This window comes from Lotus japonicus, chromosome 1 (assembly GCF_012489685.1).
Source record: "Lotus japonicus ecotype B-129 chromosome 1, LjGifu_v1.2".
NCBI classification, from domain to species: Eukaryota; Viridiplantae; Streptophyta; class Magnoliopsida; order Fabales; family Fabaceae; genus Lotus; species Lotus japonicus.
Window position 1 is genome coordinate 91,487,966 of NC_080041.1, and position 11,324 is coordinate 91,499,289.

Below are 11,324 nucleotides of genomic sequence, written 5' to 3' on the forward strand. Positions count from 1 at the left end.
ATGCAAAATATCTTAGTTTAAATTGACCAACTGAGGTGAGAAATCTAAACTGAAAACACCAGAAAAATATATTATTCTCATTGAACGTTTCCAATTCAGTAAAGATCAGATAAATGAATAATTTGATTGTCTTCAAGGAAGCATAATTTGAGATTGAACTATTTTGCATACGATGATTCTGATTGCAGTTCTCACATCTCAGTTGGGTGAGACTTAGGGTAGCGAGAGAAAGAGGATGAGTGGCTGAGTGCGCGTGTGTGTGAGAGGAGTAAGTCTTTAGTGCAAATAGGTGCAAAACTTAGTCTACTAGTGTAATTTAAAAATTTCAGGGGGTTCAAAAAATATATTATATAGGGGTATAAGTGAAAAAAAAATTGTTCAGGGGGTTCAATTGAACCCCCTCACTTACAAGTAGATCCGTCCATGAGTACGAGTATAGTGCAAAGTAATTATTCACAATTACTATTATTTGTTAGAAGTCCTACATTCAACCCTACTCTTATCTTAAAAGAGAAAAAGAGAAAAAGAGATGGCAAAAATAAATGACAAAATCTCAACTTCTCACACGGGACGGTATGGGAATGGCAAGTAGTATTTCAACCACCACACCTTTTTCCATTGTTGTGTTTATGATTCATTTGACGTTAAATAAAAAGGGGTACATATGGTGGCCCCTCATGCTCGTGCCCAGACCACAGTGACAGTGACTCGTAAGGTTGAGCTTCCACTACTGCCATGTTCACCAGGCCCACCCCATTTTCTCTTCACTCCACTACATTAACTACCATGCCTGCCGGCAGTGTAGTTTTCATCCATAATTTGAGCAATAACAAACATTACAGTAAAGTAAACCATTATTCTAGTACCTATTTATTTTTCTAATCCAGTTAATTTCCTATATACACTTACTTTATAAACAAGTATAGAATCTAAATACATTGCATTAAAATTTGAGAGCAAGGAAAGGACAAAGCCAAGAGACACACACAAGAGAAATGATGAAGTTCTTTCTGGTTTTCTTAGTTTTTTGTGTGACACTGAAGCAGGGGATTGCAGATGATGATGGTGGGTTTGTGAAAGCAAGAGGAGTGCAGTTGATGCTGAATGGGAGCCCTTACTATGCTAATGGCTTCAATGCTTATTGGTTAATGTATTTTGCCTCTGATCCTTCTCAGAGAAACAAGGTTTCTTCAGCTTTTCAAGAGGCTGCAGATCATGGACTTAACATTGGCAGAACTTGGGCTTTCAGTGATGGTGGATATAAACCCCTTCAATACTCTCCTGGGTCCTATAATGAGGAAATGTTCCAGGTACGTCTTCAATCTTCAACTTTGTTTTCTCAATCTTAAATAAGAAATGATACTTACACCCTCAATCAATTAGTACAGACACTCCACAAATACCTCAGTTTCAGTCTCTATTTCTCTGTGTTGTGTTTGTAGGGTGTCTTCACTTTAAAGATATCAACAAATCAATTTCCATCTAAAATTTATGAAAATTGTAGAGAAAAACCTTCATATCGCACACCCCCAAATAGTTTTTGTTTTTCCTCTTTATCTCAAGTTGTACACTTCTATTTTCATTAGGGGTTGGATTTCGTAGTAGCTGAAGCTGGAAAACATGGAATCAAGCTGATCTTGAGTTTGGTGAATAACTATGAGAATTTAGGAGGGAAGAAGCAGTACGTGGAGTGGGCAAGGAGTCAGGGCCAGTCCATAAATTCAGAAGATGATTTCTTCACAAATCCTGTTGTCAAGGGATACTACAAAAACCACATCAAGGTAAACACTTTATTTTCTCTTTATCTTGTTTTCCCTATTTCCATGAACATTATCCATGTTAAGGGTCAGGATCTAGATAGACAGTGTTACTCAGATTTGATAGTAATTTTTTTAACTGAAGGGGGAGACGGAGAGATTATGAAATATGAGGTTAATTTCTTATATTCACTTGACAGAGTTATCAATAATATTGAAGAGTGAATAAATCAATCACAAAAAAAAAAGCAGATGAGTGAAAGAATATCAATGGAAGACATTAAATTTCTCTGGAACTTAAACTTAAATGTTCTAATATTCTAGTGGCTGGTCAAATATTTGATGAACCTAACCAATTATTGTGGTTAAACTGCTCTGAGCATAAATGTTTCCACTTAATATGTTCAAACTTAGACCAAATAGATGCCATGAATGACACTTGTAGAGTTGTGAGTAGTTTGAAAAGGTAAAAAAGAGATCTAACATTGGAGTTTTTATCTCCTTTACTATAGACTGTGCTTACAAGACATAACAGCCTCACTGGAGTTGCTTACAAGGATGATCCGACTATAATGGCTTGGGAGCTTATGAATGAGATTAGATGTCCTTCAGATCAATCAGGAAATTCGGTTCAGGTAAACCATGCATCTTCAGCTACTCTAAATGAAATAATATATACATGATACATCTAAGTCTTGAGATTATTTTGTCAAATGTATTTATGTTTGGTCATGTAAAATGAGAAGGTAATAAGAGAATTATAAAAATAAAAATTACCTTGTTTTTTAACTTCGATGACCATCGAGGTGTTTAGACACCAAGAGAGAGAAAAGAAGAGAATAAAGATAAGTAATGAATGTGATATATGATATGATAAGAAATGAGAGATTAAAAGGAAAATGAAGTGTTTAACTTTAATGAGTATTTAGACATTTGGTGATGTATGTTTCATAACTTTTCAAACATATATATATTTTTTCTTTACTTTTTCATTTTCCTCAACTCATGCAGTTTAAAGCTTTATGACATAAAGAAACAGGCAAAGAAGCTTTATAACATGTTTAGATTCACTTTTAATCCTCCTAAAACCACTTTTCCACACACAAAACATAAGTTTCTCCTTATAATTAATTTTGGCCATAAAATCAATCATAGAATTATTTCTAATCATGCTTATTCCAGAATCAATTCTTCATCAAACTTAGAAACCTACCAGGTTGAAAACCTACACTTACATTACATTAGTATATGTTGTTTCATTTTACAATAAAGGAAGATTATTCAGTCTTACAGCCATCAATGTTTGGTGTAGGTCTTGTACATTGATTGCATTTAAAACAGAATTAGTTGTTTTGCTACTCTGCTTTTTGTGGTGATATTAATTCCAGTCCATATTTTTTTTTTCATAAGACCTATACATTAGTACTAGTTTGTTATTGATTAATTGCAATTAAAAACGTAGACAATTTTATTTTAAACATTGGAAGAGATAAATTGGATTTCCTTTTCACTTTTGACAGGGTTGGATTACTGAGATGGCATCATACTTGAAATCCATAGATGGCAACCACTTGCTTGAAGCTGGTCTAGAAGGTTTCTACGGGCAGTCAAAGGCAGAGTCTAACCCTAACTTCCAAGTTGGTACAGATTTTATTGCAAACAACCAAATCCCCGGCATTGATTTCGCAACACTACACTCCTACCCGGATCAATGGTTTGACACTTTGACTTTTTAATTTCAATTCTTCATTTTTCTTTCAAAAATCATAATGACATGAAGTGAAATATAAATACATTAGTACTTTTTTTATGTGATGATAATGATGAATTAACTTTGTTTTCTTTCCCTTTGCAGGCTAACTAGTTCAAGTTATGAAGACCAAATGTCTTTCTTGAGTGGGTGGCTCAATGACCACATCCAAGATGCACAGAACATCCTTCACAAGCCACTTCTATTTGCTGAGTTTGGGATTTCCACAAAAAATTTGGGTACCAACACAACTCCAAGGGACAGGTTCTTCAACACAGTATATTCAGCAGTATATTCATCAGCAAGTGGTGGCGGAGCCGCTGTTGGCGGCTTATTTTGGCAACTTCTGGTTGAAGGAATGGACTCATTTCGTGATGGTTATGAAGTGGTCTTAGGTGAGAGCCCCTCAACAGCTGCCGTGATTGCTCAACAGTCTCAGAAACTCAACCGAATTCGCAAGATGTACGCCAGATTGAGAAACATTGAGAAGTGGAATAAAGCAAAGGAAATTAGAAGCTCACAAGGTGGAAAATGAGGGCCAAAATGACCTATTTCTGATACAGCGTTACACTTAGGTGTCCTACAAATACTTAATCTTATAGATATAACTCTTATCAGCTTATAACAGCTGATAGAAATAAGAAATATACTATAATCTTATTCAGAAACAGATGAGCTCTTAACTTCTTATTTGGAAAACATTTCATCTACCTATATGTCGGCGAGTTAACTACTATACTAAAGATTTATGTCTAAACTCTGAAGATTAATACCACTGGATAATTTGAAGTACTTCAAATGACTGTTCCATCTTTAATTGTTGCATTCTTCAGTGTAACTGTGATGCCCGACCTGATGTAGAATCCTTCCTTAGGTCTTTCCGCTTCTTGAACACCCTGAAAAGTCAATATATTCAAGATCAGCAAAGAAGTCAATATATTTTGCAGTAGTTGAAACAGCACTTACGTCGGTATTTGCAATAACCACATTTCTTCCTATCTTGGCATTCTTGTCGATTATGCAATTCCTTAAAAAATGGTCGAGAATGAAATTAGAATAAACCAGAAATAGGTTAGCTAGGACGAATCAAAATGGTTGTTCAAGAGAATGATCTTACCTGATTTTGGTATTTTCTCCAACACCAATTGGAACCTTTCCTTCTGCCACCAGAGATGCAATTTCCGTCTCAGTTTGATAGTAATCAGCACCCATCATCATGGTATCCTGGATGGCAAAGTCCATATAAAGGCATAAACATTTATCATGATTGCTCCACGATAAAAAGGTGATTACTCAGTTAGAATAACATGAGCAGCATGTCTGTCGGGACAGCGTCTAGAGATACTTTTCCTACAAATTGTTTGAGTTAAACAAGCGTAAATTTTCTGTCCTCCTATGCACTCTACTATCTTTTAAGGAAAAGTAAAAATCAATTCCTACAAATTGGCAAAAGAAATAGGAAGGTTGATGGCTGAGAGAGGTGATATTTTTATGTACTCAACTCCTGAGAAAAAAATGCTGTGATGCAGGATAAGTGTGTGCATGACGCAATTTCCCCCTTCCCCAACAATTTTAGGTGGTACAGAGTATAGGCACCATCTTTTGAAGGATTATTATGTCATCCTCCACCCAGAAACACCAAAAAAGTGATAGCTACAGATGTGTATGAAATATTTACCTGAAGCTCCACACCAGACTCTAAACGTGAGCGTATTCCAACAATAGAATGTTGAACATTACACTCCCTCAAGAAGCAGCCGTGAGAAATAATTGCATCCACAATCTATAAAACAAATCCATTACTCAGAGTAAGATCAACAACAGAAACCAATGCAGCACTCAAATCCCATGAACAAACATGAAAATGCAGCCTGTCATACCTTGCATTTTTCTACTTTAGAGGGTGGTAGGAATCTTGGGGAAGTGAAGAAAGGTGTCTTTGGATCATAGAATTCAAATTTTGGAGGCTGCAAGTAATAACATATATGATCAGAAAATACATTCTTCCTTATGAATGAAAACTTAGTCCATAGTAAAATCACTTTTTCTCAATACTATTATAGCAAAAGCTTAGGTAACGTAGCATTAAGGCTTCTACATTTTGAAAGCTTCACTAGTTCTGCTTCACTAATAAAAATTTGACCAACTTCCATTTCTGCAGTTTATAATTACTCAACAACTGGCTCGTGGTTGAGTTTCTAAACATGCAAGAACATATAAATTGAGTGATTACCAAATTAGTTATTGTCATGGGAGACTAAGACTGATCTTTAGAAATATGAAACAAAATAATAATTACAAGATAGGTAAACAGACATGTTCTGTTAGGGCCAGATTTGCATCAAAGAAGGACTTTATAGTTCCAATATCTTCCCAGTAGTCATTGAACAAATATGCCTGAGAATGTAAATGGAAGCAAAAACATGAAGTTAGTTACTGCTAAACCTTACTTATTTTTTATTAGCATAGAAAGATTTGAAAAACGAAGAGCAATAAGAATATTCCCTTTCACCTGGACATTGTGATCACTCACAGCAGATGGGATAATTTCAGATCCAAAGTCATTGCACGAAGAATGGCTCCATCTTAATAGTTTCAGCAGGACCTCGGTTCTAAACACGTAGACACCCATGGATGCAATGTAAGGATTATTCTTTGCTTCTTCTGGAGATAACCCTAGGAGGGTAGTGTCAACATGCTGCAAATTTTGGCAATGCATTAGCTAAACAACAACTAGATTAAACTCTCTCCTAATTATTCAGGCAACAGGGATGTAAGAAAGGCCAGACTTGATATATTATTAATATACCATTGCCTTCAGATCCGATCCTTTAGGTTTCTCTGCAAACTGCACTATCCGTCCTGTTTTATCAATTTTCATCAGCCCAAAGTCTGATGCACGGCTACAGGAAAATTAACAGTTATCAATCCACATATAAATCAATATAGAACAATACAAAATGATATTATTGTCAGAGAAATTTCCTCAAGAAAATCAAGTGGCATGCCTTCATTATAAGAACTAGATAAATCAAATCATGCAGATTTTACATGTATACCTGTCATCCATGGGTAAACATGAAACCGTGATATCAGCATTTGTGTCGATATGTTTCTGCATTGACAAACTCCATCAAAATCACCACCAGTTTTACAAAACTAAATAAGGTACTAGTTGTAATCTTAGATGAGAAATTGCTATTTTTACCTGTACAAAGTCCATATAGTCCATCCGGTAAAGATGATCCCCAGAAAGTATCAAAATATGCTCAACATTCTTGTTCTTGGCATCCTGCAGGATATAATCCAGAGTTCCAGACACATATTCAAAATACTCCATCATATGAAACCAGCATTTTCAGCTAATAAGCAGATATCATAAGCTTCTTTTACCTCAAAAACCCATATGAATTGCCTCACAGCATCAGCTGTCCCTTGGAACCATTTCTTCCCTGCCTCTCCAGGTGTTTGAGTAGCAGCCAAGACCTGTTAGCATGTAAATCACATTTCAACATTACAATCACCATGCTTTCATGTTTGATTTGTGTCCTTTAAACTTGATAGTAAATCTCACTAACTTTCAAATGCTACAAATAACATGTATAGAATAATCTCACCTCCACAAAACCGTTTCCAAAATTCATGCCATTTCCAAAATTGTATGCCCGGGCCAAGTGGCGATTGAGGGAGAAAGAGTTGAACTGTGTTAAAATGAATATTTTCCTAATGCCACTATTGATGCAATTGCTCATTGGTATATCTATGAGCCTGTAACATCCTCCAATAGGGACCTAGAAATTGCATTCAAATACATAAACTTAGCAATTTCAAAGCAACCACTAGTAATCAACACTCAAACTCAAAAGGAAATTATATACATACTGCAGGCTTGGCTCTTCTGCTAGTAAGAGGAAATAAGCGAGTTCCTGCACCTCCACCCAATATGATGGAAGCCACACTTTTTGGGTCTGCTTTAGAAGTCTCAAAAGTGTGTGACTCCTGAAATGCCTGAAATCAAAACCAAAAAGCATCAATCAAACATTGAACTTAAATGCAGAAAATCAAACAGTAGCAATAAATTACCGTGGACTCTTCTTCATTGATGTCTGATGTGATAACAGCGCGTGCAACCCCAGTTCCTCTTGGCTTGAAGTTTCTAACTTTGATATGGGTTTGAGAAATCTTGCTCTTGCATGATTGAATACTCAAGAAACTTGCTTTCTGACTCCCTCTTGTAGTCTCACCCCAGAAACCACTTCCAGTGCTTCTTCCAGCTCCTTCACTGACTTTAACCAGATTGGTGGCACTCATGGCTGAACAAACTGAATCCATCACTGAATCTGATGCTGTTTTTTTTTTGTTCACTGTTTCTGTTTCTGGACTAGTGATTCTGTTTCAGTGTGTAGCTTAAGAATCCAACTATGATGATCATAGAAACAACACCAAACTTTTTGAGACCCCACAAGTGGAAGAGTAATCAAAACTAGAAAGAAGATTTTTCATCAATGATTGGGACCATGAAAAGGTATAAGTATTTATAGCACACAGTTTCTGATTCGGTTGAAGGTGGTGGGACCTGGAACAGTGTCAGGACATGTGACGGAGGAGAAGAAAGTGCAGACTGGAGAGAGATGAAAATGCATTGAACTTGAAACCGACTACTGAGAAGAAGCCTTCAAACTCGGTCTATAGTCGTCTTTATCACTGATCAGTAGGGGGCTACAGATTTCTAAAAGCATCTCGAATGATGGTAGGAACTTATTTTGGGACTTTACTCATTTTTTGTGGGACCAGATTGCCACATAGGATTTAAGACACTCATAAGGTCTTTATGCACATTTCGCTCTAGTGGTTGAGATCTTATTTTACTTTTGACCGGGCCCACAATACCCAATATATTTATATTATTTATTTCCCTCCTTATTTTTCACTTTGGTTATGGTATTGGAGGAGAGAGAACAAAATATTATTTTATTTAAGATCTCACATTTGAGAGTACCTGAGCTAAGGCACGGATGCTAAGATCTCATGCCATGTAGGATAGCTCCAATGGTGGGATCTAATAAGATTCGGATCTTATTTTAAGATCTCAAAATAAGGACTCCATTGGAGATGCTCTAAGTCTTGCTTGGTAACAGTGACACATCCATCTTCTTGTCTTTAATCGTGTTCACTATTTATTTCAACTAGTTCAATAGTTTATGTCGTGATTCAAATTTCATTGAGAGGAATTAGGAAAGAAAAGAAAAACGGGTCAACATTTTAATGTGTATTTTTGAGAGATCGTTCTCAACTTGGGCTGCTGAGGAGTGTTCACACTTTGTTTCCTAAGCAGGTGATTGTAGATTCGATTTTTAACTCTAGTGAATGTAAAAAAAAAAATCAGAATTAGTCTCAGGACTATCGGTTATAGAATGTGTAATCTGCTTGAATACATCATGTGATGTTTTAACTTGTGATATAAATGCATGTTTAAACTTGAATTGCAAATTTAAATAATTTGTTACACAAAATTATGGCAAATCAAAATCAAAGTAAAATGTATATAGCCTTTCCATTTTGAGGGCTATCAAAGAAATTGCTATAGAAAAAAAATATGCATGCTATTCTTTTTTTGTTTTGTCAACAAGTCAATTATCTATTCTATTCTTGGATCATCCGAAACAAGTGATTTGGTCTTATTGGATATTTTTCTTTAGCCCAGAAGCATTGTTTGGGTGGGGCTTTACTTTCAACCCATTTGCTCTCTGGGCTCTCCAGGCCCAAATGAAATCTTATTATATTTTTGTACATTTTCTTGATTTTTTTGGTACATGAAATCTTATTGTATAATTCCATGGTGATTGATTTCTGATTTTCTTTAAAAAGAAAAAAGAGAAAAGAAGAAATACTCTGCCATATCACAAACCGAATCTCATGTTAATTTTGACAAATATTAAAACGTCAAATACACCCAAAACTCCATAATTTCCTTTTCAAAAGAAATTAAAACTCTTCAATCAAGGATCTCAATCTAAAAAAATGTTATGTAGCAATTTCCGCTTTTTCAATTTCTCAATCTCAAGATGGAGTAATATGGATTTGTTGTAATATTTTTCAGTGAATGGGAAAAATGTATTTGTTGTAATTCATGATAGTTTTAAAATTATAAATTGTAGACTAATATAATAAAATATTTAAAATTTCTTTTTTCGCATAATAAACCCTCATAGCCTATAATTTTCTTATTGTCTTATATATACTATTGAAAAAAGGAAAATATACCAACAACAAAAAAAAATGAAAATGATAGGTGAACATATACTTTTGATTCAATATATGGCTTTGCGACGGTTTTTAACTGTCTGCAACGGCTATAAACCGTAAATAAAGTGTGTAGTTGCTGGATGTCCGGTCATGTGGTCATACTTATATGCAGGCACGGACCTACGTTATAAGGGGTGGGGGCAAATGCCCCCACGTGAAAAACAAAAATAATTTGCCACTACCATGTTCGTCTGTATTATATTGTTACAATGCTAGCTAAGTTTATCTGATTGCCCCCCACTATAAAAAAGGTGCCCAACGTAAGAAAATTGTGCCCCCCATGGCTTTTCATTTATTCCATCAAAAATTCAAAATTTATCTATTTTTGTTTTTAGTTGATTGTGTTAATCACTAAAGATTTATTTTAGTAAAATTACAGTAACTTAGGTGGTCAAATAATGTTTTGGCATGTATTTAGAAAATTTTAGCTCATGGAAAAAATCTAAATATTATTGGGTCACCTAAGCACAGGCACAGACCTACGTTATAAGTGGTGGGGGCAAACACGTGAAAATCAAAAATAATTTGCCACTACCATGTTCATCTATATTACATTGTTACAATGCTAGCAAAGTTTATCTGATTGCCCCAAAAACAAAATAGGTGCCCAACGTAAGAAAATTGTGCCCCCATGGCTTTTTATTTATTCCATTAAAAATTCAAAATTTATCTATTTTTGTTTTTAGTTGATTGTGTTAATTACTAAAGATTTATTTTAGTAAAATTATTGTAACTTAGGTGGTCAAATAATATTTTGGCATGTATTTAGAAAATTTTAGCTCATGAAAAAAATCTAAATATTATTGGGTCACCTAAGCATATAATAATAATAGTTGTACCTAATATTTACCTTATTTTCAATATTCTAATTTATCGTTTTCTTTTCTTCCTATTTGATTTTAATATTGACTTTGTCATTCTAGTAGAAGACTAGAAGTCATCTGTCTTGATTTTGGTTTATCTTTTTCGGATCCGGATCCTCTGCTGCAACTAGTCTCTAAATCTCTCTCCTGCAATATTTTGGGTTGTTGGATTAATCTAATGGTCAAGATATTTCAAATATTTAAAAATAGTTTTAATCAAAGTAAAGTCACGCACGTGACTTCGCTACCCGGGACGCATCATCGGAAACGCCGAAATGAACCTCTGGTCCGGCGGCGACATCGCAGGAAACAAACCTTTGCTCTGCAATCTCAACGCACACCTTCATCAAAAGCCAACACCACATACACAAGCTTGCTCCAATTCCCATCAATCCGGTGCTGCTCAACTCTCAACCAGAAGAACAACATCAATCTCAGAACTTGCAAGAACTGCAAAACCCAATTCGACCCTGCCCTCAATCACCCTCGTGCTGGCCGATTTCACACTGCCCATAATGGAGCTACCCCAGTTAATGCATTACTGAATTCCATTTGTTATGATTGATGCCATGACATATGCAAAATGCTTTGATTTTTTTTTCTTTAGGGAATCTAATTGGAGTTGGATAAATTTTCAATCTAGAACAG

The 11,324-nt window shown here is 35.2% G+C and overlaps 2 protein-coding genes across 2 annotated transcripts; one reads left to right on the forward strand and one right to left on the reverse strand.

The window, feature by feature from the left end:
- The first annotated feature begins 871 nt into the window (after positions 1 to 871).
- LOC130727746 (mannan endo-1,4-beta-mannosidase 7-like) lies at positions 872 to 4,299 on the forward strand. Its single transcript, XM_057578981.1, has 5 exons — positions 872 to 1,310; positions 1,587 to 1,781; positions 2,270 to 2,392; positions 3,278 to 3,471; positions 3,613 to 4,299. Exons 1-5 carry the CDS (start codon positions 996 to 998, stop codon positions 4,040 to 4,042), a joined length of 1,257 nt encoding a protein of 418 aa, XP_057434964.1. The 5' UTR covers positions 872 to 995; the 3' UTR covers positions 4,043 to 4,299.
- Positions 4,033 to 8,200, reverse strand: LOC130727745 (glucose-1-phosphate adenylyltransferase large subunit 1-like). The gene is made up of 14 exons (XM_057578980.1): positions 7,591 to 8,200; positions 7,390 to 7,515; positions 7,125 to 7,298; positions 6,901 to 6,993; positions 6,716 to 6,799; positions 6,567 to 6,622; positions 6,317 to 6,410; positions 6,020 to 6,205; positions 5,824 to 5,904; positions 5,388 to 5,474; positions 5,186 to 5,290; positions 4,625 to 4,731; positions 4,474 to 4,534; positions 4,033 to 4,403 (listed from the first exon to the last, which is right to left on the reverse strand). Exons 1-14 carry the CDS (start codon positions 7,837 to 7,839, stop codon positions 4,302 to 4,304), a joined length of 1,605 nt encoding a protein of 534 aa, XP_057434963.1. The 5' UTR covers positions 7,840 to 8,200; the 3' UTR covers positions 4,033 to 4,301.
- Positions 8,201 to 11,324: the final 3,124 nt, after the last annotated feature.

What these genes read in the sequence shown, in the direction of transcription:
- LOC130727745 (XM_057578980.1), bottom strand. Translation starts at nt 7,839, where the DNA reads ATGGATTCAGTTTGTTCAGCCATGAGTGCCACCAATCTGGTTAAAGTC. An exon ending in TCAATGAAGAAGAGTCCACG is followed by an intron (nt 7,516 to 7,590) that starts GTAATTTATTGC and finishes TTTTGATTTCAG; the next exon opens with GCATTTCAGGAGTCACACAC. An exon ending in ATCTGGCCCTAACAGAACAT is followed by an intron (nt 5,475 to 5,823) that starts GTCTGTTTACCT and finishes TATTACTTGCAG; the next exon opens with CCTCCAAAATTTGAATTCTA.
- LOC130727746 (XM_057578981.1), top strand. Translation starts at nt 996, where the DNA reads ATGATGAAGTTCTTTCTGGTTTTCTTAGTTTTTTGTGTGACACTGAAG. An exon ending in ATAATGAGGAAATGTTCCAG is followed by an intron (nt 1,311 to 1,586) that starts GTACGTCTTCAA and finishes TATTTTCATTAG; the next exon opens with GGGTTGGATTTCGTAGTAGC. An exon ending in CACTCCTACCCGGATCAATG is followed by an intron (nt 3,472 to 3,612) that starts GTTTGACACTTT and finishes TTCCCTTTGCAG; the next exon opens with GCTAACTAGTTCAAGTTATG.